This window comes from Coffea arabica, chromosome 10c (assembly GCF_036785885.1).
Source record: "Coffea arabica cultivar ET-39 chromosome 10c, Coffea Arabica ET-39 HiFi, whole genome shotgun sequence".
Taxonomy (NCBI): domain Eukaryota; kingdom Viridiplantae; phylum Streptophyta; class Magnoliopsida; order Gentianales; family Rubiaceae; genus Coffea; species Coffea arabica.
The window spans coordinates 2,106,413-2,132,488 of NC_092329.1; the positions used below are offsets into that span (position 1 = coordinate 2,106,413).

General features: G+C 38.0%; 4 protein-coding genes across 7 annotated transcripts; 2 read left to right on the forward strand and 2 right to left on the reverse strand.

The window, feature by feature from the left end:
* Positions 1 to 52: 52 nt before the first annotated feature.
* LOC113712761 (alcohol dehydrogenase-like 7) lies at positions 53 to 4,796 on the reverse strand. 4 transcript variants are annotated; one of them, XM_027236318.2, is made up of 11 exons: positions 4,553 to 4,796; positions 4,364 to 4,462; positions 3,978 to 4,114; positions 3,769 to 3,815; positions 2,409 to 2,734; positions 1,941 to 2,023; positions 1,759 to 1,834; positions 1,522 to 1,586; positions 1,080 to 1,175; positions 533 to 697; positions 53 to 374 (listed from the first exon to the last, which is right to left on the reverse strand). In XM_027236318.2, the coding sequence occupies exons 2-11, from the start codon at positions 4,419 to 4,421 to the stop codon at positions 258 to 260; spliced, it is 1,170 nt and encodes a 389-aa protein (XP_027092119.1). In that variant the 5' UTR covers positions 4,422 to 4,462; positions 4,553 to 4,796; the 3' UTR covers positions 53 to 257. The 4 variants fall into 4 exon arrangements, with proteins under 4 accessions (XP_027092119.1, XP_027092118.1, XP_027092117.1 ...); XM_027236317.2 differs by having other exon boundaries at positions 4,550 to 4,787; XM_027236316.2 differs by having other exon boundaries at positions 4,546 to 4,787.
* Positions 4,788 to 10,072, forward strand: LOC140016190 (uncharacterized). The gene is made up of 3 exons (XM_072069634.1): positions 4,788 to 4,856; positions 5,303 to 5,392; positions 9,275 to 10,072. Exons 1-3 carry the CDS (start codon positions 4,788 to 4,790, stop codon positions 10,070 to 10,072), a joined length of 957 nt encoding a protein of 318 aa, XP_071925735.1.
* Positions 10,073 to 15,614: 5,542 nt separating this feature from the next.
* On the forward strand, positions 15,615 to 21,057 carry LOC140016084 (serine/threonine-protein kinase BSK1-like). The gene is made up of 9 exons (XM_072069126.1): positions 15,615 to 16,060; positions 16,249 to 16,384; positions 17,308 to 17,441; positions 17,620 to 17,725; positions 18,314 to 18,399; positions 19,153 to 19,341; positions 19,802 to 19,966; positions 20,048 to 20,161; positions 20,663 to 21,057. The coding sequence occupies exons 1-9, from the start codon at positions 15,740 to 15,742 to the stop codon at positions 20,912 to 20,914; spliced, it is 1,503 nt and encodes a 500-aa protein (XP_071925227.1). The 5' UTR covers positions 15,615 to 15,739; the 3' UTR covers positions 20,915 to 21,057.
* Positions 21,044 to 24,507, reverse strand: LOC140016083 (ATP-dependent zinc metalloprotease FTSH, chloroplastic). The gene is made up of 5 exons (XM_072069125.1): positions 23,056 to 24,507; positions 22,282 to 22,528; positions 22,005 to 22,188; positions 21,462 to 21,633; positions 21,044 to 21,373 (listed from the first exon to the last, which is right to left on the reverse strand). The coding sequence occupies exons 1-5, from the start codon at positions 24,349 to 24,351 to the stop codon at positions 21,152 to 21,154; spliced, it is 2,121 nt and encodes a 706-aa protein (XP_071925226.1). The 5' UTR covers positions 24,352 to 24,507; the 3' UTR covers positions 21,044 to 21,151.
* Positions 24,508 to 26,076: the final 1,569 nt, after the last annotated feature.

The window sequence follows — 26,076 nt, forward strand, 5'->3', positions numbered from 1 at the left end:
TGTTTTTTTGGAAGAATAGTTAGTATTCTCTTTAAGAGATGAGCATCATAGCTATCTGCAAATACGATATGTTTTAACCATTCCTTTTCAAGGTCTTTTATCATCAAAGCTTGTCCTTGATGTCAATCAACCGGAGTGAAATTTACAAACACTTCAAATGTTCACAGCACAACATGGAGAGACTGATATTGACAAGGGTTTTCTTCAAAGACGTCCCAAGTGTTAGGTCAGATCATACATGTTTAGGGAGACTGCAATCATTTGTCCATCCATATCACACAGCGGAGGCTCTTCCCTTGAAGCAGTAACTCGAAAGCTCTGTTAATCTCTTCAAAATTCACCTCATGCGTCACGAACTTGTCCAATTCCAGCTCCTGAATGCGTCATGGATGCCAGGAAGACAGAGTAAGTGTGTCTTTTTAGGTGATAATACCAAAGACTCAATTCACTCAAAAACTAAATTCCACAGGACATGCAAATCTTTGCATTATGATCATGCCCAGCCCATACATCCAAACCAGGAAAGCTATACCTTGTCCAAGTACTTTTTAATGAGCATGGGAACATCTGTCTTGGGTTTAAGGCCTCCATACAACGATCCCACGAGGGTTTTTCCCATGTGAAGAACCTCAAAGGAGCTGAAAGTCAGCTGCGACCCAGGGCTGTCCACTCCTACTACAACAGTCTTTCCCCACCCCTGAGATTAAGTTCAAAAAGATAAGATAAGACCATTTTGTTTACCAGATACGGCAAGACAACGTTAAGAACTTTCAGAGTCTTAAATCAGGCACTAATTGTTAATCTGCATATTAAGGCACAAGTGAATTGGAAGACAGGCACGTAATGAAAATGATAGAGATAGGTGATTCAGGGGCTACATGCTTAAGCCGGTGCCAGATTCTTAGGTTTAATAGCCTAACTGTAAGTAATCTCATCACTTAAATAAGAAATCTTCAAGGATTTGATAGCAAACTTAGCAGATGTCCTACATGCCATGAATCACTTTTTCTGCGTGAATTCTTTTTTTTATTTCATTTTCTCTTCCCCAAGAAGAAGAGGGGGGGATGAAACATATGAACCTTTCGGCAGCAGGCATATGCTTCATGCACCAGTGATGCCAAGCCAACACATTCGAAGCAATAGTCTGCTCCTCCATCAGTCATATCCGTGATCACCTGCTCCATGTCAATAAGAAAGAGGTAACAAAGATAAGAAACTCGAAGCAAACACCATACATTGGCTTCCAACCACAGAAACAAGCTCCACATGCACGTTGACTACACAATAGTTGGTTGGACAGGATCCTAAGTTGATAAAAAAAATGGATTCAAGCCATTGCATTGACATGTAATACTCGCTTTCATTATTTGTCAACTGCAGCCTTAATGAGCATGGTTTCCATATTTTATGACAGTACGAGCGTAGGAGACTGTAAGCAAATCAGCCACAAACTAAATAAGTCTCAAGAATGGATTGCACTGAATCAAATTCATCAACCAGTCCATAGATTAAGCATACAACCTGGCTTATGGACTTATTCCCACAGCTTCTAGAGTCCACAAAGTCAGTGAGTCCAAACTTTTTCCCTGTGACGAATGAGACATAACTCAGTTAAATGCGGTGAAATTTGAACCTTGAGGAAGACCAAATATTTGAACATTGCCTTGATGGATGGTATATCAACTAATCATGCAACGTTTATAACTAATGAAATTACACCAATAAAGAAAAGGCGGAAACTGAAACAATTATACTTGCCTATTTCATGTTTGTCAGGGTTGATATCCACACCAATGATTCTTTTAGCACCAGCGATCCGTGCACCTTCTGCAACCTAATAACAGCCAATCTGATCATTATGCTCTTGAAAAAAGCCGACTGATATTCATGTGACAAGGACAAGGAAGAGTGCTCTTATTTTCATGATCATGAGATCGTACCGCCAATCCAATAGCTCCCAAGCCAAAGATAGCAACTGTTGATCCCGATTCCACATTCGCTGTTCTCAAGGCAGCACCAACTCCTGATCGTTCAAGTTATATCAATTAGTGAATTCAATTGTTTCAAATAGAAAATTTACGAATCTGAGCCATGATAAAACAGCAAAGGACCATAAGAGTAGAAATCCAAAAAGCTGTATTGACAAAGTCTTGTTCACCACAGATAACTGGATTCCAGTTAATGATTGTGATAAATAAAGCACAAGCTAGAGAATTGCAAGAATCAGCCAAGGAGGCCTTGGCCCAACTGGTTAAGGTTCAGACCCCTAGAATTAGAGATCCTAGGTTGAAATCCCTCCTTTCCTCTCTTAGCTTCTTAAATTCCACCTCTCCCTTGCTAGAAAATTTAACACCCCCCCCCCCCCACACACACACACATACACACAAAATTGCAAGAATCACTGTTACCAGTTGACACTCCACAGCTTAGAAGGCATGCTCTGTTTGGCGGAATTGCAGGATCAATTTTTGTTACACTTGCAACATCCACCACAGTGTACTCACTGAAGCTTGATGTATAAATAAAATGGAACAAAGTCTCTCCTTTGAGATCAGTGAATCTGCTTGTACCGTCTCTAGGCATCATTGAAGCAACATGAAATGGGAATTTTGAACAAAGGTTGCTCTTGTTGGATTGACAGTCCGTGCACTCTGCACAGTCAGGCAAGAATATAGGAAGAACTGTATCTCCCGGGGCCAGCTCATGAACATCCTCCGCAACACTTTCCACAACCCTTGAGTGCAAAGCATCAAAGCAATAGGAAAAGGAATCAGTGATTCATGTGGCTATTGAAGTTAAATACCGACAGCAGAAGGATGCGTCTCACCATGCACAACAACTTATGGCAAAACGGTTACTAGCGACAGCATGAGAAAAGATAAGCAGAAATACTACTATTTCTTTACAGCAAGTGGTAGTACAGAAACACTATTAAAACCACCTCTGAGCGAGGAAGCCAAAATAAGAATAGCAGTGTTAGAAGACTGAGATGGTATCACTTAAAGACCATCAAAGGCGAGCTTCTGCTTATAAAGATGCATTAGGACTTCCATCACTTCAGTTTTTACTTATAAATATTTTAAAAAAAATTAAAGAAGAGCGGCGTGTCATGCCACTAATGGGAGAAATAGTGCCAAACTTGTTATTAAACATAATTCAGGATACGAAGAAGCACCATGAGCTAGTGATGCCTGGAGGAATCCTTCTGAAATTCTAAATGACAGTGTTGAGGTAACCCAGGAACCTCAATTTTGATTTTAATAAATAATCCATCCGCCAAAAAGGAAAAAAAAAATGCATCATCTTTTCTTGCACTCATGTAGTGCAGCGACCTGCTCTCTTTTTGTTTTTCTTCTGCTGAATGGCATCGGAAATGATTTACTTTGCAGACAGAATAAGGCCGGCAGTTAATCTTAAGATCCCAAATCCACACAGCAGAGGGAGAGGGTGTAAAAGGACCAGAACAAGATCATATTCCAACCATTCCTTGAGCATGTGCCAGCAAAATATCACGTCTTTGCAATGGACACGTCCAAAAACACGTAAAAAGGAATAATTTCCGTGAAATTCTCGAAAGAAAAAGAGCTGCATTCCAGAACGAACGTGTTCAATAAATTCCAAGCCAAAATACACTAGCTTGGCCTACTAGGCATGAGCACCACTTTTCTTTTCTTTTTTTGGAAATTTTCTTTGGATTCCTGATTCTCATTTTAGTTCAATAACCAAAAATAGGCAGTCCTGAATGTTCCGTTAAACTCGCAAACTTACCCAACAGCTTCGTGACCCAATATCCTCGGAAAGCACGCAGGGGGGACCTTCAAGACAGGAAACAGAAGTCGGAAATCAAACTCCCTTTTTTTATTTTCATTTTAATTTCCAAAGCAGGAAACCAGACACAAAAGAAATGGGGTGGGGGAGGGGTGGTTGGTGGGAGAGCTAGCCAGAAAGATGCAGAGAAGAGGAGCAGAGGAGGATACCTTCAATCTCCAGAAGGTAATATCGCTGAAGCAAAGAGAGGTGCAGATGATTTTAATGCGAACTTCCCGGGATTTAGGAGGGGCCACTATCACTTCCTCTATCACCAGTGGCTCCCCTGCTTCCCTTGCCACTGCAGCTGCACCACCGCCACCACCACCACCACATGTATATAGATATATATTACCGTCAATTCACATACGCATTACTAGTAAGAACTCAGATGTAGCACAACATTTTTGTTTATTAGGTTGGAAAAACACAAAAAACAAAAAGCGTTGACTTGGCAATGCAGTAAGCATCACTCAATCAGTTTATGCACCCATCTCATCTATTGAAAATAAAAAGTACTTCCAGCGGTAGTATCAGCTTGAGTTGAGAGATATACCTCTGCATCTTATGGGCTTCCCAGCAGTTCTGCTGAATTCAACTTTTTCGGCGTTCATTGCAATATCCTCGACTGTGTATTGTGGGTGTGATGACTCAACTGTAGAGATGCTCGATTGTTCATTTGATTGCACTATACTATACTATTATATTATGCAGACACATACTAGTGGGAGATGATACCTACAACCTGTGAACAATACGCAAGACAAGGGAGGCGGCCGAATCGTCCGGTAACGGGGGGCGTGCGAATTGGAAGGAATATTCTTTTGATTCAATGCCTTCTCATCTCGGCAGTTTTCACCTCACCACCCACTGGATGGATAGTGTTTTGGTCATTATCCGTCCGAATCAGTAGGCAGAAATTAATAATAATGTCAAATCTACGACAAAATCTTCCAACCAATCTGCCATTTGTCGCGACTATGACCAAAACGCAACGCTACAACAATAACAAGCAACGGACATTTGGCTGGTTAGTTAAGGTGTCAGCAGTACTCAGCTACCAACTCTTACCCTTCTGATTTGTTTCTTTCATCTCTTTTTTTTTTTTTTTTGCGGCTGGGTGGTGCCGATAGATAGAGTGAAAACCCTCAAAATAGAGAGTAATTATTGGCTGCTTTTGAAACTTTTGCAAATCTGATGGAGGTGAAATCATTATTACAATCCATGATAGGCAGCAGGCAGGACTAATGGTTTTTATCATTGATGCCAAACTTTGAAAATTCAAGGATCACTCCTGGCTAAAAGTAACTCGCATATATCTCCTATTGTATTATTCAAATCCAGGAAATTGTAACTCGCATATAACTCCTAAAAGTAGAGTAAATTCAATCAAAGCGACAACCAACCCCTTGAAAATTTATTCAATACATTTAACATCGTCACAATTACAGTACGTCTTCAGTCTTCATCTTGTCTAAAACTTATTTTACTGAAGGTAGGCTTGACCGGTGATATCAGTGTCACGATCACCAGAGGAAGGTGGGGGCTTTTTGTAGTGGCTTCATCTGGACCATCTGCACTTTGGGTAGAGCTAGCGGGTGGATTTCCAGTGGGTCTATTGGGCTGGCCCTCTTCTTTTCCGTACAACCCACCACCATATGCTTCCCTCTGAACGGGTTCCATGCCAGAAATATATGGAGGTTGATGCCTCTGGCCCGCCTCCTCCTCCTCCTCCTCCTCATTCTTTCTTGGTTTCTCTTCTTTTTTCTCCATTTGCAGCCTCAAATTTTCTGCTCGGGTGACACTGATTTCCTTCCTGCCTACTAAAAATGGGAGTCCACAGATTGATTTTTGTACTGCTTACTACTTTAGTGTGGACTTGACACATATCGTCCTGCACGAAACGTGGAAGAGTCTGGGGTATGGTATACTTAGGGCCGCAAATGAATCGAATCGCTCGCGAGCAGCTCGACTCGAGTTCGATATTGATCGAGTTCGAGCTGGCTCGAATCGAAATCAACTAGAACTCGAGCTTAAAATATTAAGCCATATTTTTTTTATTTTAAGTATATATTTTTTTATATTTTTTTATTTTAAGTATATATTTTTTTATATTTTTTTAATTTTAATAGTAAAATTACATATATATCCTTAATATTTTATTATTTATTAAGAAAAAAATATTATTTTATTTATTTTTTTAAAAATAAAATAATTATTTTTTATTTTTTTTCGAGCTCGAACTTGAGCTTGAAATTGTCAGCTCGTCGAGTTCGAGTTCGAGTTCGAGTTCAATAAAATTATGTCGAGATTTGACTCGATTAGATCAAAACTCGACTCGATTCGGCTCGTTTGCAACCCTACGGGTATAGCACGTATGGCTTAGAAGGATAGCTTCAAGAGAAAAGGAAGAAACCGTGTAACAACCACCCAAAAAAAAAAAGAAGAAGATAATTAGTGGGCAGCTAAAATGCTTGCATTGATTAACTTTCTAAGGTAAATATGAAGGTTAGATTAGATGATTACGAAGATAATTATTGGACAGCTAAAATTGAGAATGGTTGCATTGATTAGCTTTCCAAGCTAAATAAAATACTACTATAAATAAATTTGGGGTGCTTGGAAATTGGGGTACTTATTAAATAATTAATAATGGTGCTTGTGTGATGACTTAGTGACACGCTGGCTGCGCTTTACATATCATGATCTATCAAGTTAACACCCAACTCGATTGGGCCCTTGCTCCTTTCTTCTTCTTCTTCCTTTTAACCAATCCATCGATCGCCAACTGCCAGAATATTTTTTGACAGAAGCTAAGTATTGTGTTAGTATATTCTGGTCTTTTCTGTTAAATTTTTCTGTTTTTATTTTCTGTTAATTAGTGACTGCTAGCTACAACTTAGAAAGAACCAGCCTGCCTCCAACAAGCAATACCTTGTAGTGTGGTAAGTCGTAATTACCTGATGAATTCGACCAAACCAATCCACAGTCCAGAGTTCAAACCAAAAGTTTCGATAACTCCAACGTTGAACTGAAAATTAAGAAGCCAAATCTGGGTGGCAGACTTTAGGGTCTGTTTAATAACATACAAAGGTGCTGAAATTGAATCTTTTCAGACATTCAGATGTTTTGAGTGTTTGATAAATGAAAATTCATCTGCTGAATTTGTTAAGCAGTGCTGAACTTGTGTGTATTTTTTTCAGCACAAAAATCCTAACTAAATGCTTAATTCTGATAAGAATCAATAGAATTACTTCAACTTTTTTATCTTATCTACCAAATCTACCTTTTTTTTAGTGTAAGCAGGAGGATTCGAACCTGAGACCTCTTGCTTACACTCCCTCCCCCCCTCCCATCTACCAAATCTACCCTTATTTATTAATTATGTTCAAAATTCTTATCTAATTAAACAATCTGATACTCTCTAACTAACGGTTTTTAGTTTCAATTTTCTTTCTTTTTAATGACTTTCACATCTTTTCCATACTTCTCATATAATATATTTCATCTTTTATATTAATTTGATTTAAAAATAAATATTGTCATTTTCATACCTAATAATTTTAAGTTAATTAAATCATAGGTTCTATTTCTTTTTTAAATGAAAATATATAAGGGCTAAATTGTCAAATTAAACTTATTAAGCATTCAGTTATAAATATTTAAAATTCGGACATTCATATATTTCTTTTCAATATTTAAAATTCAGCAAATTAATTATTTCAGTATTCAGATTCAATTTTATTAAACGAAACCTTAAATTAATTATGTGAACCTTTAATCCAAATCTTTGCCATAGATAAAAGGGATAATTTCAGATACCTCCCCTGAGGTTTCTGACAGTCTCACTCTCCTCCCTTGTGGTTTGAAAAATATCACAAACCTCCCCTGTCAGAATTTAGGTCTCATTTCTTACCTCATCATGGCCAAAAAAACTTAAATACCCTCAAAAGTCAGCTAATGTTTCGTGATTATCAGGACAAATACATTCCAACTCACGTAATTATTTTTTTCTACGCTCTATCTAATCTCCCTTTTACATGTATACATAGTCAAATAACTAACACCTAACATGATCTACACTTTTTTAACACCTAGCCATTTCAAATTTATGCGTACCATTACACTACCTTTTATAAATATATACAGTCAAGTAACTAACATCTAATATAATGTATATATTTGTAAATTGATTGTACCTCATAGATCACCCCGTGTAAGATGTTTATAGGCAAATTAATATTAGTCATATAGATAAAATTACATACCCACTGCAGCTTGTAAGGAGATACACAAGTGGGTCAAAACACCATTAACCATTCCAAATGTATACATTCCACTGCACTATGCATATTGCTGCGATGACTAATTGCAATATGCATGTGAACAAATAACTGTATGTTCAATAATTTCTATGCATCGTACTTGGTCGATAACACGGTGTACATTATTTCAACCAGATTGTACATTCACTAAGTATTTATATACATGCTACTTATTGAAATAAACTACCTCTCTACTAAATATTTAATGCACTCTCATAAGCACTAATGGTTGATTTAATATGCAATTGGAACAAATAACCATATAGTAAAAGCTTTGGATATAATATTTTTGTATCTGAAATTATCCCTTTTTCTAATTTATTTTTGGTTTTTATTAGTTTTCATTATTTCACTAATATAACTTGTACACTTATCTCAGGAGCATTTATGGAAACAAAATTCCCTCTCTTTCCTGAAAATACTTTTGTATGTTCACTTTTGACATCATGGGCTGATTTTGTTATAAAATCCTAAACCTCAGGGGAGGTTTGTGATATTTTTAAAACCACAGGAGAGGAGAGTGAGACTGTCAGAAACCTCGAGGTTTCTGAAATTATCCCTAGATAAAATGGTAATGATGCTAATGCACGTGGCGTATTCCCTTTTCATTTGCCGTTCGGCCAGAACTTACTTAAGGTGAGGGAACACAAAAAGTAATGAATTAAGCGGCGCCCTTTCCTTCCTGTACTAAGCATAAACAGATCATCATCCACATGCAGATGCAGCAGCGTGACAAGTCCCATTTAAGTTAGCTGCTGCCAAGATGTCCCAACCAGCTGGATTTATTCGCGGATCCAGTCCCCTGCTGTCCACGGCCAAAACACAAAATACCACGACTTCCCCGGTTCCCCCCCAAGCGCCCTGCCCCCTCGTGCGTCTCTAATTTATTTCCCTAACCGCGTAATTGTCTTCCCTTTATAAACCTCCCCACCCCACACCTCTATCTCTCGTTCACTCGCAGAACAGAAACTCAGCAAACCAAAATGCCCTCTAAAATGGTGGCCAACTTCAGAAGATCCCTTTCATTTCCAAACCAACCGGGCTCTTCTTCTTCTTCTTCTTCTTCCCCAAAATTGCCCAAAAAGGCCTACCACGTTAGATCTACCAGCCTTCCCTGTCGATCGCACCCCTTGGTTTCTCAGCTCAGAGATGAGATCAATGAGCTCAAATCATGGGCATCTTCTTCTAAACCCGATAACCACCGCACCTCAGCCTGGCTCTGTGAGGGCTTGAGCCAGCTCACGAATGTCCAAGAATCCCTGGATGATCTCCTTCAGCTCCCTCAGGCTCGCGAATCTTTGTGCCCCAACCATGATTTGATAGAAAAGTTTCTAGACGACTTTCTGAGCTTGGTCGATGTTTATGGGATTTTCCAAACATTGCTTTTAACGTTAAAACAAGAGCATTTGGCGGCACAGGTGGCTGTAAGAAAAAGAGATGATTCTAAGACAGCTTTATACTTCAAAAATTTGAAAAAAGTTGCTAAAGATTTCGGCCAGCTCGAGTCCTCCGTCCAGTCCATTGCCGGTCGACAATTAGTCATATTATCCCCACCAGCGCCAGCAGCTGCTGAGGAAGATGCTGAGATTGCTCGAGTTCTCAGGGACGCCATCCAGGTTACGGCTTCCATTTCGGTTGTACTTTTCAATGGGCTCTCGGTTTCCTTGGCATTTCGGAAACCATCATGTTTAGGCTTGATCAGCTTGGTGAAGAGTAGCAAAAAAATAGCTATCGTTAAAGGCGGCATTCAAGAATTTCAACAAGTTAGTTTTCAGAACTTATGGGGATTGCAAAGAAAGGGTGAAGAGGAGTTGAAATTGACGTTAAAGATAATGCATGAATTGGAGGATTGTATCCGTGGGATTGGGAGCGGTGGGGAGAGAGTGTTTAGGAGTTTAATCAGCACCAGGGTTTCACTCCTCAACGTTGTCACACACTAATATTAGTTAAGTCGAACGCTTGAATATATTTCAAGAAGCAGCCATTCTTGCATTAGAAATTAAGGTGCAATAGTACATAGTACTAATTAACTTGTTCTGTTTATATCTTTTTTTCTCCCTTTCTGTTTCTGTCAAAAAATTGTCTTATGTTAACTCCACCTAGAAAGATTAGGAAGTTCTGACCAAATCGTGTCCATGCCGTGGCACATCTACGTGTACAATAGTGATGAATACGGTAAACTAATCAAAAAATGACTTGTCAAAATGAAATCTTTTCAGTTTTTCTTCGTCCTGGCTGAGAAACCATCTGTGACCTCCTTTACACTACTGGTACAGGTTGGTTCTACCTCCACCTCCTCTCCTATTATTGGCAAACTTGACAAATTGAAAGCGACAAAAACTTGGGTAGATCTAATCTTAAACATCTTATTATCCAAATTTTATCACACCTTTAATTCTTGAGTTGACGAGATGGTGTAATAAAATTTGAATCACATGATCTACAATGGACCACGTCTATCCAAGTGTTTGCTATTGAAAGCGGCTACGGGACATCATGTATAGTACACTTTACCTTATTGTGTCATGGATGCATGTCAAAAATTAAAAATTTTCAGATTCCATATTTTTGGAGAACTAGCAGATAAAGATTGATACATTTTCACCTGAAAAGATGATGCAAATCCATAACAAGTACTAGCATATGGCCAACTATCGACCTCGGAATGGCGAAAATCTGTTAATTGGGAGTAACCAATCACCTGCAGTTTGCATCATATGAACCATTTTTGTTTGTAATCATTACGGTGTATTCCATTCATGCCACTAATGCAATTCTTCTTCTTTTTTTTTGTTGGGTTTTGTTTTAAGAACAATGAAATGGTCCTTTTTATTTATCAATAATTGTCAAAATACATAAATTCTTGATTTATGGCAGAACCTGTAGGCTTATGTATAAAATAGTGGGCATGACAATTGACACATCATTTTCAATGAAAACCTCTTCTTGATTTTCTACATTTTGATCCTGTTAGTATTCCATCGTTTCATCCCTCATGCTGTTAACATCTAATAAACATACAGTCTGGATCAATTGGTATAAGAAATCTGGTTCGGTTAGTGCCAGTACCTTAGCGTTGTAGATGCAAGGCTAATTTTCATCCAGTAATAGTAGTATTGCCAAATTATATTCAGAAGAAGAAAACAAGAAGAGGCTGTAAAAAGGATCTTAGCCAAATGTTTAACGGTGTCAACAATAATCGACAATCCAGCATCACCATGCACGCATTGAGACATGCAGCCTGACGTATGGAACTGGATCCGTCAGAAGTCAGAAGAGAGGCAAGGCGACAACCAAAATAATTGTAAACAAAAAAAAAAAAAAACAAAAGTTTACTAATTAAATTGTGCATGAGCGTTTGGATTAGCATATCGAGGCAACAAAGCGACGTACGTGCACATGATTGGCTGTGGTTCTCCATAATTGTACACTCGATTGATGCTCATTATGAGAACGTACTCTTTAAATAAATATGTATTACAGGCTGATTGAACCCTCCTGGTGTTTCTGCTAGAAATTTCAATAATGATAATGATTTTATGTAATCATTTCCTTCATAATTCATAAAAAGGTCCTTTCATCATAACACATTCTTTTCAAGGGACCAAAGATGAATTGGCATTGCCTTAAATCTGCCCCGCTAATACAACTTGCATTTGTTTATCAGATTTGTCAAGGCTGACCATGTTCAGTTTTCGCCTCTCATGAGCAACTCGGTTGGTCTCAGCAAGCCTCCTTAGGAGCTGGTGTCCAGTGCCCGCAAGGGTTCGAGTCCCGTGATTATCGTGTTCGGGGGGATGGGGCCTCTCCTCCCGGGCTAGAGTGGGATTAGTCGGACCCGTAAGAATTGACCCGAACACCCACTTCATCAGCAAAAAAAAAAAAAAAAAAAAGACCATGTTCAGTTTTCTCATCATGGTTTTTATCATAATATGATGTTTATAGTAGTATCTCCCTAAAAACTGTTGGCTCAGTTATAAAGTTGGATTACAGCTGGGAATAAATATTTGATTGGTCTATATATAAGTCGAAGAATGTCCTATCTTTTGATTTCTTCCCTGGAGGACCAAAATTGTGAAGTCTGTCATCAAGACAGCCCTCATCCTGCCCACTAGAAAGTACAGGTTGCTTCTCTTCTCACGCACACCAATATCAGGGTTGACTAACGATTTTTATTGCATCTAATCACGTTTTTTATTTCATAAATATCCAATTCTAAAAAAAAATTTCAAATGATCTCCAATCCAAACAAACCCGATCTATAGAACTTAAATAATACTTTCATAGTTTAATTTTGCACCAATATTTTTTCCATTATCACGTGAGAGGAGTGAGTGATTTTTCTTTATTTAAAAAATTTTGTAATTATGGGGATAAAATTTAACAAGATCTATATCCATAAATATACAATAATTTTTGTATTATGTTAAGAATATTCATTTTTAAACACTATATTTGTCTTGAATGGTATAAAATATTAGGATTGACTAATGGTTTTAGAAACAAATAGACAAATTAATAGAAAAATAATATTAGAGGATAAAGTGCAAAATAACTATACTTTAATGAGATTTATTGTAATTAATCCTTAGGTATTAATATCTTTTTGACATTTTTGTTACGCAACGTAAAACTGGTTAAACCTTAGAAAAGTTTTTGTGATTAATCCATTTTTAAATGGGGTACGTAGGTGGGACCATGTCAGCGGGGACCGAGCATTTTTGGTAGTCGCGGAATTTTGCCTCAAATTGGGGGTTGGTTGACAACTGACAATGGACAAGTCAGCCCTCCCTCATCCGCTGTGTCGCGTAGCAGATCCCAACAACTGTACACGGGGAAGTGGAGAGGGGGGAAGGGAGAGCATCAGCCGCACTACACAGCACCCAAAAAGACGAGCTGGATCTCACGTGGCTCATCTATCTCTTCACTCTTCTCTTTTTTTTTTTTTTTTTTTTTTTTAAAATGCGATAATTTTAGAAACCTCTCCTAGATTCTAACGCTTTCACTGTCACTTTCTCAAGATTTTTAAAATATTATTAACCTCCCTCGCACCAATAATTTTGTAACAATTTATTCTAATTCAAAAAAAACTAATAAATAAAAATAATATTAGTGGTCAGATGATGGTTGAATTTTGAAACGAAAAATATCATCGATCTAATTTATTATTTCACTTATGGGACAGTTATTTCACGTGATTAATTAAAAAAATCATCCTCGGCAACCAAAATGCAGTAGTAACTTTCGAGATTTAACAAAACAAATTTTGTTATTACCTTAGGTTTTTTGTTATCACTACAATAATAAGAAGAAACAATGGAGCCAAAGTCTCCTCATGTCCAATTCCTTTTAATCGTCAAATACATCATTTCAAAAAAAAAAAAACTAGCCTAATATTGCAGCCTTTTTTTTAAAATGCCATTATTACTTTTTTTACATAATCAAATTATGGTTAATTTAGTTTATAAACAGTTCAAGAACAAGTTTATAAACAACTCCATTATTTTTCATATTTAAATCCTATTATTTATCTATCAGGTACATCACATATCATTCTTTTTATTTGTCAAGTACATTACTAGAAAAAAAGTGCACCTACTACATTTTTTTTTTTTAAATACCAAGCTATGGTCAATTTAATTAGTAAATGTTTTAATTGTTTCTCTCCACGAATGTGTGTAAGATATCCTAAGTTGTGAGGATGATGGAGTCATTTTATCATTAATGATGTGAGCATTGAGTGCCAAATTATCTTGATTTTTTTAAAAAAATTTATTTATATGCTCGTGCCTCCTCTATGCCCTGTCCCGCCCAGCCCAGATTTCCATCCTTATTCCAACTTTTCGCGGCGCCGTGCGGGCTATTCTTCTACGGCTCGTCACTTTCCTTTAGCCATTTTAATTCAATTGAACCACCAAATAAAAACATAAATAGTAGAACATGGGAACGGGGGTATTATGGTAAATTGGTTGGCCGGATAAAAAAGGCCTAGCTCTAAGCGGTAAGAACTTGAGTGAACCCGGTCCACCACCCACACGTAGACCTAGAGTTATGAGATTTGCCACGTCATCTACACAAAAATATATTCTTGGAGAAAGCAGCATCTGCAAGGAATATGAATAGCCATTAGGGGTTCAAAAACTCATTTTCCTTTCCAACCCCAAAATCTGCATTTTTTCCTGACATACCGGAGAAACTTGTCCCTTAGTTCCATTAAAACCACCAAACCTACAGCCACCGCCTTTGTGTTCCCCCGGTGTCTTCTTTCTTTATCGTAGCACCTACGATTAGGATTTCGAATTGTTTTTAAGCCATATAAGTTTTGAGAAAAACCCACTTGTACACCCAATATTATTAAAACAAATAAATCAAAAGAAAAAGAAAGTATCAAAGATTAGGGGTTTAGAATTTTTTTCTTCTTCTTTTTGGAGATGATACAAAGCGAGGTGGAATTTGTTGAAGAAATGTTTGCACTGGAAAATTGCGTTGAGACTCGGATTTTGATTTCTACATATATGAGAAATGAAGGGGGGGGGAAAAAACCAAGAATAGAGAGATTGGTGAGAAAGGTTAACCACAATTAAGTCAATTGAATATTTATTATGTGGCAAATTGTGTACTAATCGGTCTACAAAAGCGGCTGTAGACCGAGCCCACACAAGTTTTTGCCTTTACAAATGCAATGATGTAAAAGTAGCCCTTAAACATCATTTTGTAATGACAAAAATACCCACTATAATTTCCCGCTTTCAATTTACAAGGACAAGCCAAGAAAACAGGACACGTTTAGTATGAACTATGAAGTAGTACTAGTATGAATGGACAGAGGAGAGAATGGCGAAAAAGACGGAGAGACTTTGTCTGCTGCAGAAAGTGGCAGAAAGCCTAACAAAAGGTAAGAGGTACAAGAGAGAAAAGGAAAAAACGGCAAACCGGGACAGCGATAGCTCCTCGTGTACACGCTACACACTAAAGTTTCATCATCATCATCATCATCATCATCAACCTCCTCATCATCATCATCATCATCATCGTGGCTTGGTATCTGGAAATCACCCCACCATAACTGATAACCCCAGCCCTTTATCTAAATCTTCAAACCCTTGCCACCTCTAGAGCCCTCTGTCGCACGCACGCACTGCCTTGTCACTTTGTTGTTCTGTTCATCTATTCACACAAACACACACTTAAAAATTACAGTACTTACTAGTAGCAGTCCTACAAAACGCAAACTTTTAGTACCTTAAAACACGATGATGGTTTGACTGTTTTAATACAACTCCCTTCTACTCTTATAGTACTACTACTATTAGCTGTATTTGTAGTATTTTTTTTATAAACTGATGTGCATATATTCATTTCTTTAATAAATTCCGAAACAAAATAAAGCATCCTCATTTTTTATATGTGATGCCACTGCTTACTCTTTTTTTCTACCTAGTATAAAGCTTAGCAGTTACTGACATATTACTGCTTCCTGGGTTAAAAGCGGATTGAAAAAGAGGAATCCCCTATTTTTGTTTTGGGAGTTTTTTTTTTTTTTTTTTTTTTGTCCTTTTTGTTTTTTTATAGTTAGTCGAGTCAACTCAACTCAACTCAACTGAGTTATGGGCTGTTGCCAATCGTTTCTCCCGATGGGCTCTCGTCGTCGAGACAAGGATCAACACCACTACGGTGGAGCTGGCGGCGGCCAACCCCACCATCCTCGTTCTTCAAATGGAACCGAAGGAGGTGGCGCACAAGGCTTCTCGGAGTTCTCCCTAGCTGAGCTTAAAGCTGCCACCAATAACTTCAGCTCCGATTTCATTGTCTCCGAGAGCGGCGAGAAGGCTCCCAATGTGGTCTACAGAGGCCGCTTACAGAATCGCCGCTGGATCGCTGTTAAGAAATTTACTAAAATGGCCTGGCCCGACCCTAAACAGTTTGCAGTACTCTCTCTTTCCCTCCCTCCTTCCTTGTTAAGTAATTAAAGATTTAATCTTTTCCTTTTTGTGCAATTGTTTTGGGATTCTTAGTGGTTTTATTTGGGATTCAAAAAAGGAACCGATGGAGAATTTTTTTTAAAAAAGGAACAAATTTTGATGTCTATTTTGGTTTTTTTTTTTTTTTTTAATAGGAGGAGGCTAAAGGTGTTGGGAAATTGAGGCATAAGAGGCTGGCGAATTTGATAGGCTACTGCAGCGACGGAGATGAGAGGCTACTTGTAGCTGAATTTATGCCTAATGATACCCTTGCCAAGCATCTTTTTCACTGTATGTGTTTCGATTTTTATGCATATGCTTATCTCCTGTTGCAACTTTTGGAGAAGTTAACCTTATTAGTTCAGCTGTTGTTAGTCTTACCAAATCCTGTTTCTATCATACGAATATCCCTTGGTTCATTGGGTTGTATCTATTTCAAAAACAATGTGTTTTTCATTAGTTTTGAATTAATGTTTTTGGTTTCGGTGCTTTATTATCTGGGGTTTCTGAGGATAGGTTCAAAGTGGTGCTGCCTCTTGTCGGTGCACGAGTTCTTTTTGTGTCGTGCATAAGTTCTGTTTTAAGAGTTTTCTAATCAAAGGGGTTTATTGAAATGAATGACAGGGGTTTATTGAATATGGTAGAAGTATGAGGTCTATTATTATCCAAAAGACAGGATTTTTAATGAGAGAAGCCACATGAAAGAGAAGAGCTCTGGATGACTTGTTTTTGTTTCTAAATTGTTTGCAATATAAGCATATTTCTGGAACATGATTTTCATTTCAAATGGATGAAGGCATATTTTGGAGATTATGTTACCACTTTAAGATCAAATGTGGATGTATCAAAGGAATTGTTGCAAATTAAGTCAGCATTAATTTATTCATGTATTCGTTGTGAGGGACAAGTGAATGTCAAAAAGTCCTTTGATATTTCCGAGCACAACTATTTGAGTACTAAATCCACCCTTTCCCCCCTTTTCATGCTCTTCTGTTCCTCCTGGCTGTGGCTTAGCACTTCTTTGTTTTGATTTCTAAGTTCCAGCTAGTAAGATACTTTGTATTGTGTTCTTTCCTTTAGGAACTATATCAATGTAACTGCAAAACACGTGTTGATATCTGATGGTTTCTTCTAGCTTGTTGGAGCTGATAAGGAGTAATATAATGTTTCTTATTGCATCATTTCCTATGGTTACTTTTTAACTTCCTTCTCAGGGGAGAACCAGACTCTTGAGTGGGCCATGCGTTTAAGAGTAGCTTTGTATATTGCCGAGGCTCTGGATTATTGCAGTACAGAAGGTCGTCCACTGTACCATGATTTGAACGCATATAGGGTTCTCTTTGATGAGGTGTCGTTATGAATCTTTTGACTTTATTCCCTGCTCATGTAGAAATATGTTTTATTGTTACATGTGACCATCATTATTCAATTGCAAACTTTTGCCATATTGGCCCTTAGCAGTACTCCTGCAGATGCTCTAGATTTTAATTCGAGAAATGCATTAATGTGGCGGTTGTCTTTGGCAGAATGGTGATCCACGGCTTTCTTGTTTTGGATTAATGAAAAACAGCCGGGATGGTAAAAGTTATAGCACAAATCTAGCATACACGCCTCCTGAGTATTTGAGAAATGGTGAGTACTTTATCCTTTCTGTTATTTGTCTTATAATTGGAAATGAGAAATAGCTAATGCCGCACCCTTTTAGTGAAATGACATGCTAAAAAAATGCTTTGTATTCTAAGTAGACTCTTACTTTTTTAGTTTGGAAAGTAAATTGATTAAAGGAGTAGTTAATTAATTATCTCTCTGAGCTTCTTGATATGGCTTCTTGATGGCCAATGAAATTAAAACTAAGTTGGAATTTGCCCCTCATTTGCTCAAGAATCAGCACCAATTTTTTGGGTCTATGTAAATTGGGTGGGGGCTGGTTGTTAAATGCCGGAAACAGGGATTGTATAAGTGTCATATTACCATTTTCCAGCAAAGAAATTACTGTACAAGTTTTGGTGTTTATTGACAAAGATTCAGTAGCAATGACATGCTGTTTGTCTTTTAGAGAATTAGCAGTTAGTGCGCATTATGACATATTCTTTAGCTGAGCAAGTGTCTTTGTAGATCTGAATGCATGTCTGGTTTCTTTGTTGTTTTCATATTTTGAGGTCAGTATTGACTTGATTTTGGAGATATTGTTGACTATTCACAAACTTATGTTTTATGTAGGAAGGGTCACTCAAGAAAGTGTTGTTTTCAGCTTTGGAACTGTCCTTCTAGATCTTCTAAGCGGGAAGCATATCCCTCCTAGTCATGTAAGTTGTTTGTAGCTTATAACAAAATACTGTCTCATCTTCCTGGTGTTCCTTCTGAGTTTCGCGGAATTTTATTCCAAAATTCCTTTCTCTACATACATTCATACTGTAGCATAAATGTATCATATATGTACGTATGTGTGCACACACACATATGTATCATATTCATACTGGAATGAAGGCATTCACTTGCTACTTGGGCAGTTGGACGTGCTGAGTAGATTTTAGATGCATCCTTAATAAGTGCATATCTGCTCAAAGAATGTGCACAGTGTGTCAAGAAATGATAAAATTAGACTTGTGAAGTGACTGATTACGTGGCTAACTCATTTTTCATGGTTGTGTGAAACTTCTTTTAGCCTTCTGCTTCCAGTTCTGCTTTGTGCTTTCATTCTTTGAATAGGATATGTATACATCCACTTTGTTAGTATTTTTCTAGACTGCCTCATAGTGTTAGATAGCTAGCTAAGGAATGACCAGAACAGACTCATTTATATCAAAGTTCAACATCATGAAAAAAGCGTTTGTGAATTGTCTCCGTCTTCGTCCCAAAAGAAAATAAATCATGTTTCACGTAAAGTTTTGATGGTTTTAATGCATCTGATGTTTGAGGTGAACAAGAATCACCACCTCAAAGTTAATGTTGTGCTTGGTGAAAATATCGACCTGTAATTGGCTGAGTGCCTTGAGTCTTTTGGTTATGCTTTTCCTAGAGAAATTGTTTTACGGTTTATGGATGCCATGATTGATCAGGCACTAGATATGATACGAGGCAAAAACATACTTCTCTTGATGGATTCACATTTGGAGGGAAACTTCTCAACTGAAGAGGCAACTGTGGTTTTTTATCTTGCTTCTCAATGCTTGCAATATGAACCAAGGGATCGGCCAAACACCAAAGATCTTGTCTCAACACTTGCTCCCTTGCAAAATAAATCTGATGTAAGTTGAACTTTTTAAAGTTTTTAAAGTTTGCTTATGTACTATGTAAGTTAATGATATTTGATTCCTTGATGAGCTATTTCTGTTGTTATTTATAATCTGACTTTAAAAGGTCATATTGAATGAGTAATTGGGCCTTGTTATCTTATGTTTCCTTTTGTGTTCTTAGTTTGAACTGAAGAATTTAAGTTTCCAAATGTGTTTATGGTATATCCACTGCTTATGTAATGTGCCTCTTAAGCATTAAAGTTTGGTTATTTTGGGAGCTGGAGTATGGTTATTTGATTTACTCCAAGCTATATGTGTATAATCATGTACTTCTCATTAGGAGCTCTTTCCAAGAGTCTCCAAAATTCCAGCACTTCAATATTCTACTAAGAACACAGTATCCTAGATGTAGTTATGCTACTTTACTGGTTGTTATTCCACTTTGCACTTATAAATTATAAATTTTGCACAGGTGCCATCACATGTGATGCTTGGAATTCCCAAGCATGATGAAACACCAGCAACTCCACAGCACCCTCTTTCACCAATGGGCGATGCCTGTTCGCGTATGGATCTCACAGCTATCCATCAAATTTTGGTAGCAACACACTATAAAGACGATGAGGGTACCAATGAGGTAATTTATCTGCGCTATAAGATGCAATAGTATCTTGCCTAAGACATATATATTCTAAGGGAATCAGTGTCAAATCTGCAGTTATCTTTCCAAGAATGGACTCAGCAAATGAGAGATATGTTGGAGGCAAGGAAACGTGGGGACTTGGCATTCCGCGACAAAGATTTTAGGTCTGCGATAGATTGTTATTCTCAGGTAATATTATACTATTTTTGCTTTTGTTCTGGTGGCAAAAGAGTTCAGTGTTTGGCTTTGGCCATTGTATGCTGGCTCTGCATCGTTGATTGCCTAGGAGTTAAAAATTGTTGACTGTTTCTGACAGAGATGCCATAATCTTTCACTTTGGGATCATATTATTTCTCTGTCTGAAAGTATGCTTACGAATTAGTAGGTTCTTGTTAAAAATTGCGAAATAATTTACATTTTTTCCCCTTCCCCTGGATGGTCTTGCAATATTAGAATGGAAGAGCACCTGGGTTTTCTTTTTCCAGATGCTCTGCTTGATAATTATATAAGATTGAGGATTCATTATGGCTAACTACAATCAAACCATGATAACTCGGCCATACACCACACTGTTTTCCTGAGTATCAAGTACTTTTCTCTCATTAAAGGAAATATACGGGCCAGAGAAATTAGCAAGTAGTTCCTTGTTGGTACAGTGGTCACATCTGTTTTTTCTGGTTTTATATGCAGTTCGTAGATGTCGGCACCATGGTCTCCCCGACCGTCTATGCACGACGGAGCCTTTGCTATCTTATGTGCGATCAACCTGACGCAGCTCTTCGAGATGCAATGCAAGCGCAATGTGTCTACCCAGATTGGTCTACAGCATTCTACATGCAGGCAGTTGCCCTTGCCAAGCTCGACATGCACAAGGATGCGGCTGATATGTTGAATGAGGCTGCTATGCTGGAGGAAAAGAAGCAACGGGGTGGGAGAGGATAATTGTGCTTTCGTGTAATATTCTTTTATAGCCATGATTCATTCAATTGTGTTGTTGTAACGATTGACAGTTGCAATGTATCATTTGGTTTGAGGTGTTTGCCATATAAAGATGTACAATAGAGGGGGAGAGACACTTAAAATTGCGGTATATGCTCAAAAAAATTTTAGTCAGAGTAATTGATAATTTCTCAATGTGTATACTTGTAATACAACAGAGCTTGGGCCTTCAGAGTTAAATTATGCAACGTATAGTTCAGCCTTGCCATCAATGAATAGGCTCAGGAACTCTTCTCCATCAACTGTTTCTTTTTCTATGAGCAGTTGAGCGAGCTTGTGCAGAATGTCAATGTGTGTGGTCATTATTTCTTTGGCCCTGGAATATGCCTTCTCTACGAGCTCTCTAACTTCTGAATCCACCACATCGGCAGTAGCCATAGAGTAGTCTTTCTGGGAAGACATCTGCAATTTAAACAAAACGAGGTTGCCAATCAAAATTCTTTTATTACAAAAACAGTCGGACATATCTAATTTTGAAGGAAACAAGCACCTGCTGACCAAGGAAGGGATTGCCACCAGGTCCACCTATTGCAACTTGTCCAATCTTTTTGCTGAAACCAAATCTTTCAACCATCTGTCTTGCCACCCGTGAAACTTGCATGAAGTCATTTGACGCACCCGTTGTGACATTTTCGGTTCCAAAGATAACCTCTTCAGCGACCCTGCATGATGGAGGCGAGAATGAAATCAATAACGCCCTCAGGCTGGGCTGAGTCATGGACATGAAAAAAACACTAAATAGCAATTAGGTGCGAAAACCCCTTTTCTATTTTTATTTAGAGAAATGCATGTGGTAAATTCCTAGAAAAGAAGAAGCAAGGTTCCTTATCCACAAGAATATCAACACAAGCAAAGGATTAGATATGATGTTATTTGTGGCTTTCTTGTATGCATATGTCATAAGCTATCCTCATTTTCCAAATGAGGAATATACGAGCAATGCAGATGCATTGGATCCTTTTACTTATAATTCACAAACAAGTTTCCTTCCAGATAAATCAGTTTAAGGAAGCGGGCAGCATAGCACGCTAACCTTCCACCAAGGGCAACTGCCATCTGATTCTCCAGGTAGCTTCTGCTGTATAGTCCTGACTCTAGCCTCTCTTCACTTGGAGCAAAAAATGTAAGACCACCAGCTTGGCCACGAGGAATGATTGAAATTTTGGCAACAGGGTCATACTCTGGCATTAGTGCACCAACTAAAGCATGGCCAGCCTCTGTAAAGCAGATAGACCATATGCATTACATCAATGTGATGACTAATTCACAATTGAAAGATCAGCAATAGACAGCAAAGTATGCGTCTATACCATGATAAGCAACCAGCTTCTTCTTCTCATCTGAGACAACAGCATTTTTCTTCTCTGGGCCAGCAATTATTCTCTCCAAAGCATCAGAAATCTCATCCTTGCTGATTTCCTTGAGGTCACGCCTGGCAGCAAGAATGGCTGCTTCATTCATCAAATTCTGCAAATCAGCACCAGTGAATCCTGGTGTTCTTCTGGCAATCTTTTCGAAGTCCACATCCTTGGCAAGAGCCTTTCCTCTGGAATGCACCTGCAACACAAGACATGTTAATGGTACAATTAGGAATGCTATGAAACAATTAGTCGTTGGCGGACATTACAGGAACCCATTAGATTTTTATTGAAAGAGTTTGAGAATCAACTTAGGACATGAACAGTAACAACACTCTCTCTGTCACATAATCACTAAAGTTGCACAAGTATCCAGAACACCAAGTAGGCGGATCAAATTCAGAAGATATTTCTCCCTGATAATGCATTTACAAATAATGTATTTGACAAACTTGGGCAGATTCCATTATGGTACAGCAAAATATTACGTTGTAACACAATCTACTTGTAAAAAGAACCCAGACTATGTTTCTTAAAGATGCGTGTTTCAAAATAGAGTGCATTTGCATCTGTCACTTTTAGATTCCAACCATCTCTTGCTTCCGAATTAAAGCCTATGCTCAACCACACACGGTCTATGTCCATGCTACTATTATAATGACTTCAATGACATTGCTGCTAAAATAACAGAATGAAAACGTGTAGATTACTAGAAAGGGAGCTGACCTGAAGAATCTTGACTCTGCCAGCGACATCAGGTCTGTCCACTGTAACCTGGCGATCAAACCTTCCAGGCCTCAATAATGCAGAGTCAAGAACATCCGGCCTGTTAGTTGCTGCTAAAACTATAACACCCGAGTTCCCTGAAAACCCATCCATTTCAGTCAACAGCTGATTAATGGTCTGTTCTCTCTCATCATTTCCCCCACCAAGCCCTGCTCCTCTCTGCCTTCCAACAGCATCAATCTCATCAATAAACACAATGCAAGGAGCCTTAGACTTGGCTTTCTCAAACAAATCCCTCACTCTGGAAGCTCCAACACCCACAAACAACTCCACGAATTCAGAAGCAGCACAGGAAAAGAACGGCACGCCAGCCTCGCCAGCAACAGCTCTAGCCAAAAGAGTCTTCCCTGTACCAGGTGGTCCAACCAAAAGACACCCTTTGGGAATCTTAGCACCTAGAGCAGTGTACTTATCAGGATTTTTCAAGAAATCAACTACTTCTTGCAACTCCAGTTTTGCCTGATCAGCTCCAGCAACATCAGCAAAGGTCACACCCGTCTCAGGAACCTCCTGAAACTTTGACTTGGACCTGCCGAAATCCATAGGCCCGCCGAGACCACCAGGCCCACCGGGTCCTCCCTGAGCCCGCCGGAAAAGGAAGAACAAGCCAGCAAAAGCGAGAAATGGGAAAATCAAATTCCCAATAAAATTAAACAGACCATTGCCAGAATCACCCTCAGAAACTGAAATGTCAACTCCGTTCATTGCCAAAATGTCAATCAAGTCGGGGTCATTAGGCACAATTACGGTAGCTCTGCGGCCATCCACGGCGGTGAGCTGAAGGGCACTACCGTCTTTGCTGAACCTTACCCTCTCCACTTTACCCTTCTTGACAGCATTCAAGAATTCACTGTACCGCCACTGGGACCCCTCTGGGAGGTCAGTGGAGGGCTGAGCTTGGGGCTTTGGGGCATTCAAGATCAGATTTTGGGAAAAGGGAGATGGGTTTGAAGGACTGGGTTGTGGGGCTTCGGCTTGAATTACCGGAGGCGGAGTTGGCGGGGCAGTGTTATCCACGGCTAAAGCTCGTGGGTTGATTGAGGAAAATAGTAGAGCAGCTAGTGTGGCTTTTGATGGAATATCCTTCAAGGATTGTGAAATACTATTGGATTTTTTCCCTCCAAGGATTGATTGGGGAACTAGAAATTTTCTGGGCAAAGATTTAGTTGTTTTTGGGGTCGGAGGTGAGAGGAAGATTTGAGTACCCAAGAAGTTGGAGGCTGTGGAAGAAGCCATAGGGGAAGTTCAATTGGTTGAATCAGACGCAGTTGAGGCTTACTACTCCTTTATGCTGGCAGTTTTCAGTGTAAAGTTCGAGTCTTTCTTTTTGTGAGCTTGGGGAGTTTCACGTTGGAGCTGCGAAAGATAAAAGTGATTGAATCTCAACTACTATATCGGGGACTTTTCAGGGGAGGGAGTGAATATATATATCTGTCCATGAGAGTTTGAGAAAGGGTATTAAGAAAATTTGTGAAACAAGTCTGGACGATCAAAGTTGGGTTTTTGGTTCAACATAAGCCATATGTTTGGGAGTAGCTTGGATTGCTTCTACGTGTTTTCAATGCTAACCAGAAATGGGAGCTTTGATTTTTGATTTTTGATTTTTTCGTTTCTTCTTGCCCCACGAACAGCAAAATGAAGTATAAACCGGTAGTGTTGTTAGGCCAGGCCGAACCGGCCAATCCGGTTATGAACCAATTTTTTTGATAAAAAATCAGTCAAAATCGATTAAATCGGTGACCCGATTCTCAATCTTTTCCTTTTTCTTTTCTCCCAAACATAATTTGAGTTCTCTAAATTATAACACATTCGTTTATTAATAAGAATTAAAAAAGCCACCCATATAGTGTAAGTATTAAAATCACTCGCTTTCTTGAATGATCTCCAAATCAAGATATTTTCATCCTTGTGATCTTATCAATTTAGCATTAGTTATTCCAACTTGCATTAATTTGTTTTAATTTAGTTTTTCAAGTGGTTTTTGGTGAATGAACATATTTTAGCCATGAACTTACATTTTTATGTATAATTATTAGGTGTATATTTGATTGTAAATCTAATATTTTTGGAACATTTTCTATTATTAGTCAAATATAGCCAATAACTTAATTTCAATATTTCTAAAACTTATAAAATATAAAAATAATTATGACATTATGCTAATATCAGCGAATTTTTTAGAACGGTTTAACCAATTTAACCAGTTAATCCCTGACCCAATAATTTAATCGAGTCGTTATCCAGTTCGAATTTAATAACATAATTGTTAAAACGGGATATGTAAAGAATATCCATGTTGACCACTTTGACCTCACTAATATTATATAGATTAAAAATGGCCATTGAATTAGTGTATTTTTTTCACTATCACGCCAGAGGGATTTGATCTTGATGTTGAGGCGGAGACATTGAGCTCGAGTGCTGGGGAATAGAAGGCGTACAAATTATGCCAAATAAGATAATTCAAGACTTCAAGCAATCAAGGACTATTTATCTTTCAATTTGCTGCCTAAACAGTAAACACGTTAGTTTTCCAATTGGTGTTTAAGGTGGACAAGAAATAGATTTAGTATATCATCTTATAAATACATATGGTTGTTATATTTTGTACGGATTTTCATTTACAATCATTTCACAAGGAAAGTTATTACCCATTAATTTTTTTTAAAAAAGCTGAAATAAATAAAAATATATTTAATTATAATTTCTTAATTTCTATATTGTGTTTAAATTCAAATATTATGCACAGCCTGAAACGTGGACAAATCGAATTGGGACAAAGTTTGTTATCTACAGAAACTAGTATAAAAACAACATAATTTTTTTTTTCGTGACATGAACTATAAACTTATCATCAAAATATTTTGGTTTATTATTATTTCTTTCACAAGGTTCAAGTTAATTGGGTAGTTGCAATGGTTAAGGATATTTACGAGTGGTTTTGTGGGTAAAATATGATGA

Excerpts from the sequence above, each read along its gene's own strand:
- LOC113712761 (XM_027236318.2), bottom strand. The coding sequence starts at position 4,421 with ATGAACGCCGAAAAAGTTGAATTCAGCAGAACTGCTGGGAAGCCCATA. Across the intron at positions 2,024-2,408 it reads AAGCTGTGGAGTGTCAACTG|GAGTTGGTGCTGCCTTGAGA; the intron begins GTAACAGTGATT and ends TTGAACGATCAG. Across the intron at positions 698-1,079 it reads CATATGCCTGCTGCCGAAAG|GGGTGGGGAAAGACTGTTGT; the intron begins GTTCATATGTTT and ends ACTTAATCTCAG.
- LOC140016190 (XM_072069634.1), top strand. The coding sequence starts at position 4,788 with ATGACCAAAACGCAACGCTACAACAATAACAAGCAACGGACATTTGGC. Across the intron at positions 4,857-5,302 it reads GGTTAGTTAAGGTGTCAGCA|GTAGGCTTGACCGGTGATAT; the intron begins GTACTCAGCTAC and ends ATTTTACTGAAG. Across the intron at positions 5,393-9,274 it reads CTGGACCATCTGCACTTTGG|CTCAGAGATGAGATCAATGA; the intron begins GTAGAGCTAGCG and ends TTGGTTTCTCAG.
- LOC140016084 (XM_072069126.1), top strand. The coding sequence starts at position 15,740 with ATGGGCTGTTGCCAATCGTTTCTCCCGATGGGCTCTCGTCGTCGAGAC. Across the intron at positions 16,385-17,307 it reads TGCCAAGCATCTTTTTCACT|GGGAGAACCAGACTCTTGAG; the intron begins GTATGTGTTTCG and ends CTTCCTTCTCAG. Across the intron at positions 19,342-19,801 it reads CCTTGCAAAATAAATCTGAT|GTGCCATCACATGTGATGCT; the intron begins GTAAGTTGAACT and ends AATTTTGCACAG.
- LOC140016083 (XM_072069125.1), bottom strand. The coding sequence starts at position 24,351 with ATGGCTTCTTCCACAGCCTCCAACTTCTTGGGTACTCAAATCTTCCTC. Across the intron at positions 22,189-22,281 it reads GAAGCTGGTTGCTTATCATG|AGGCTGGCCATGCTTTAGTT; the intron begins GTATAGACGCAT and ends TCTGCTTTACAG. Across the intron at positions 21,374-21,461 it reads ATCCCTTCCTTGGTCAGCAG|ATGTCTTCCCAGAAAGACTA; the intron begins GTGCTTGTTTCC and ends TTTAAATTGCAG.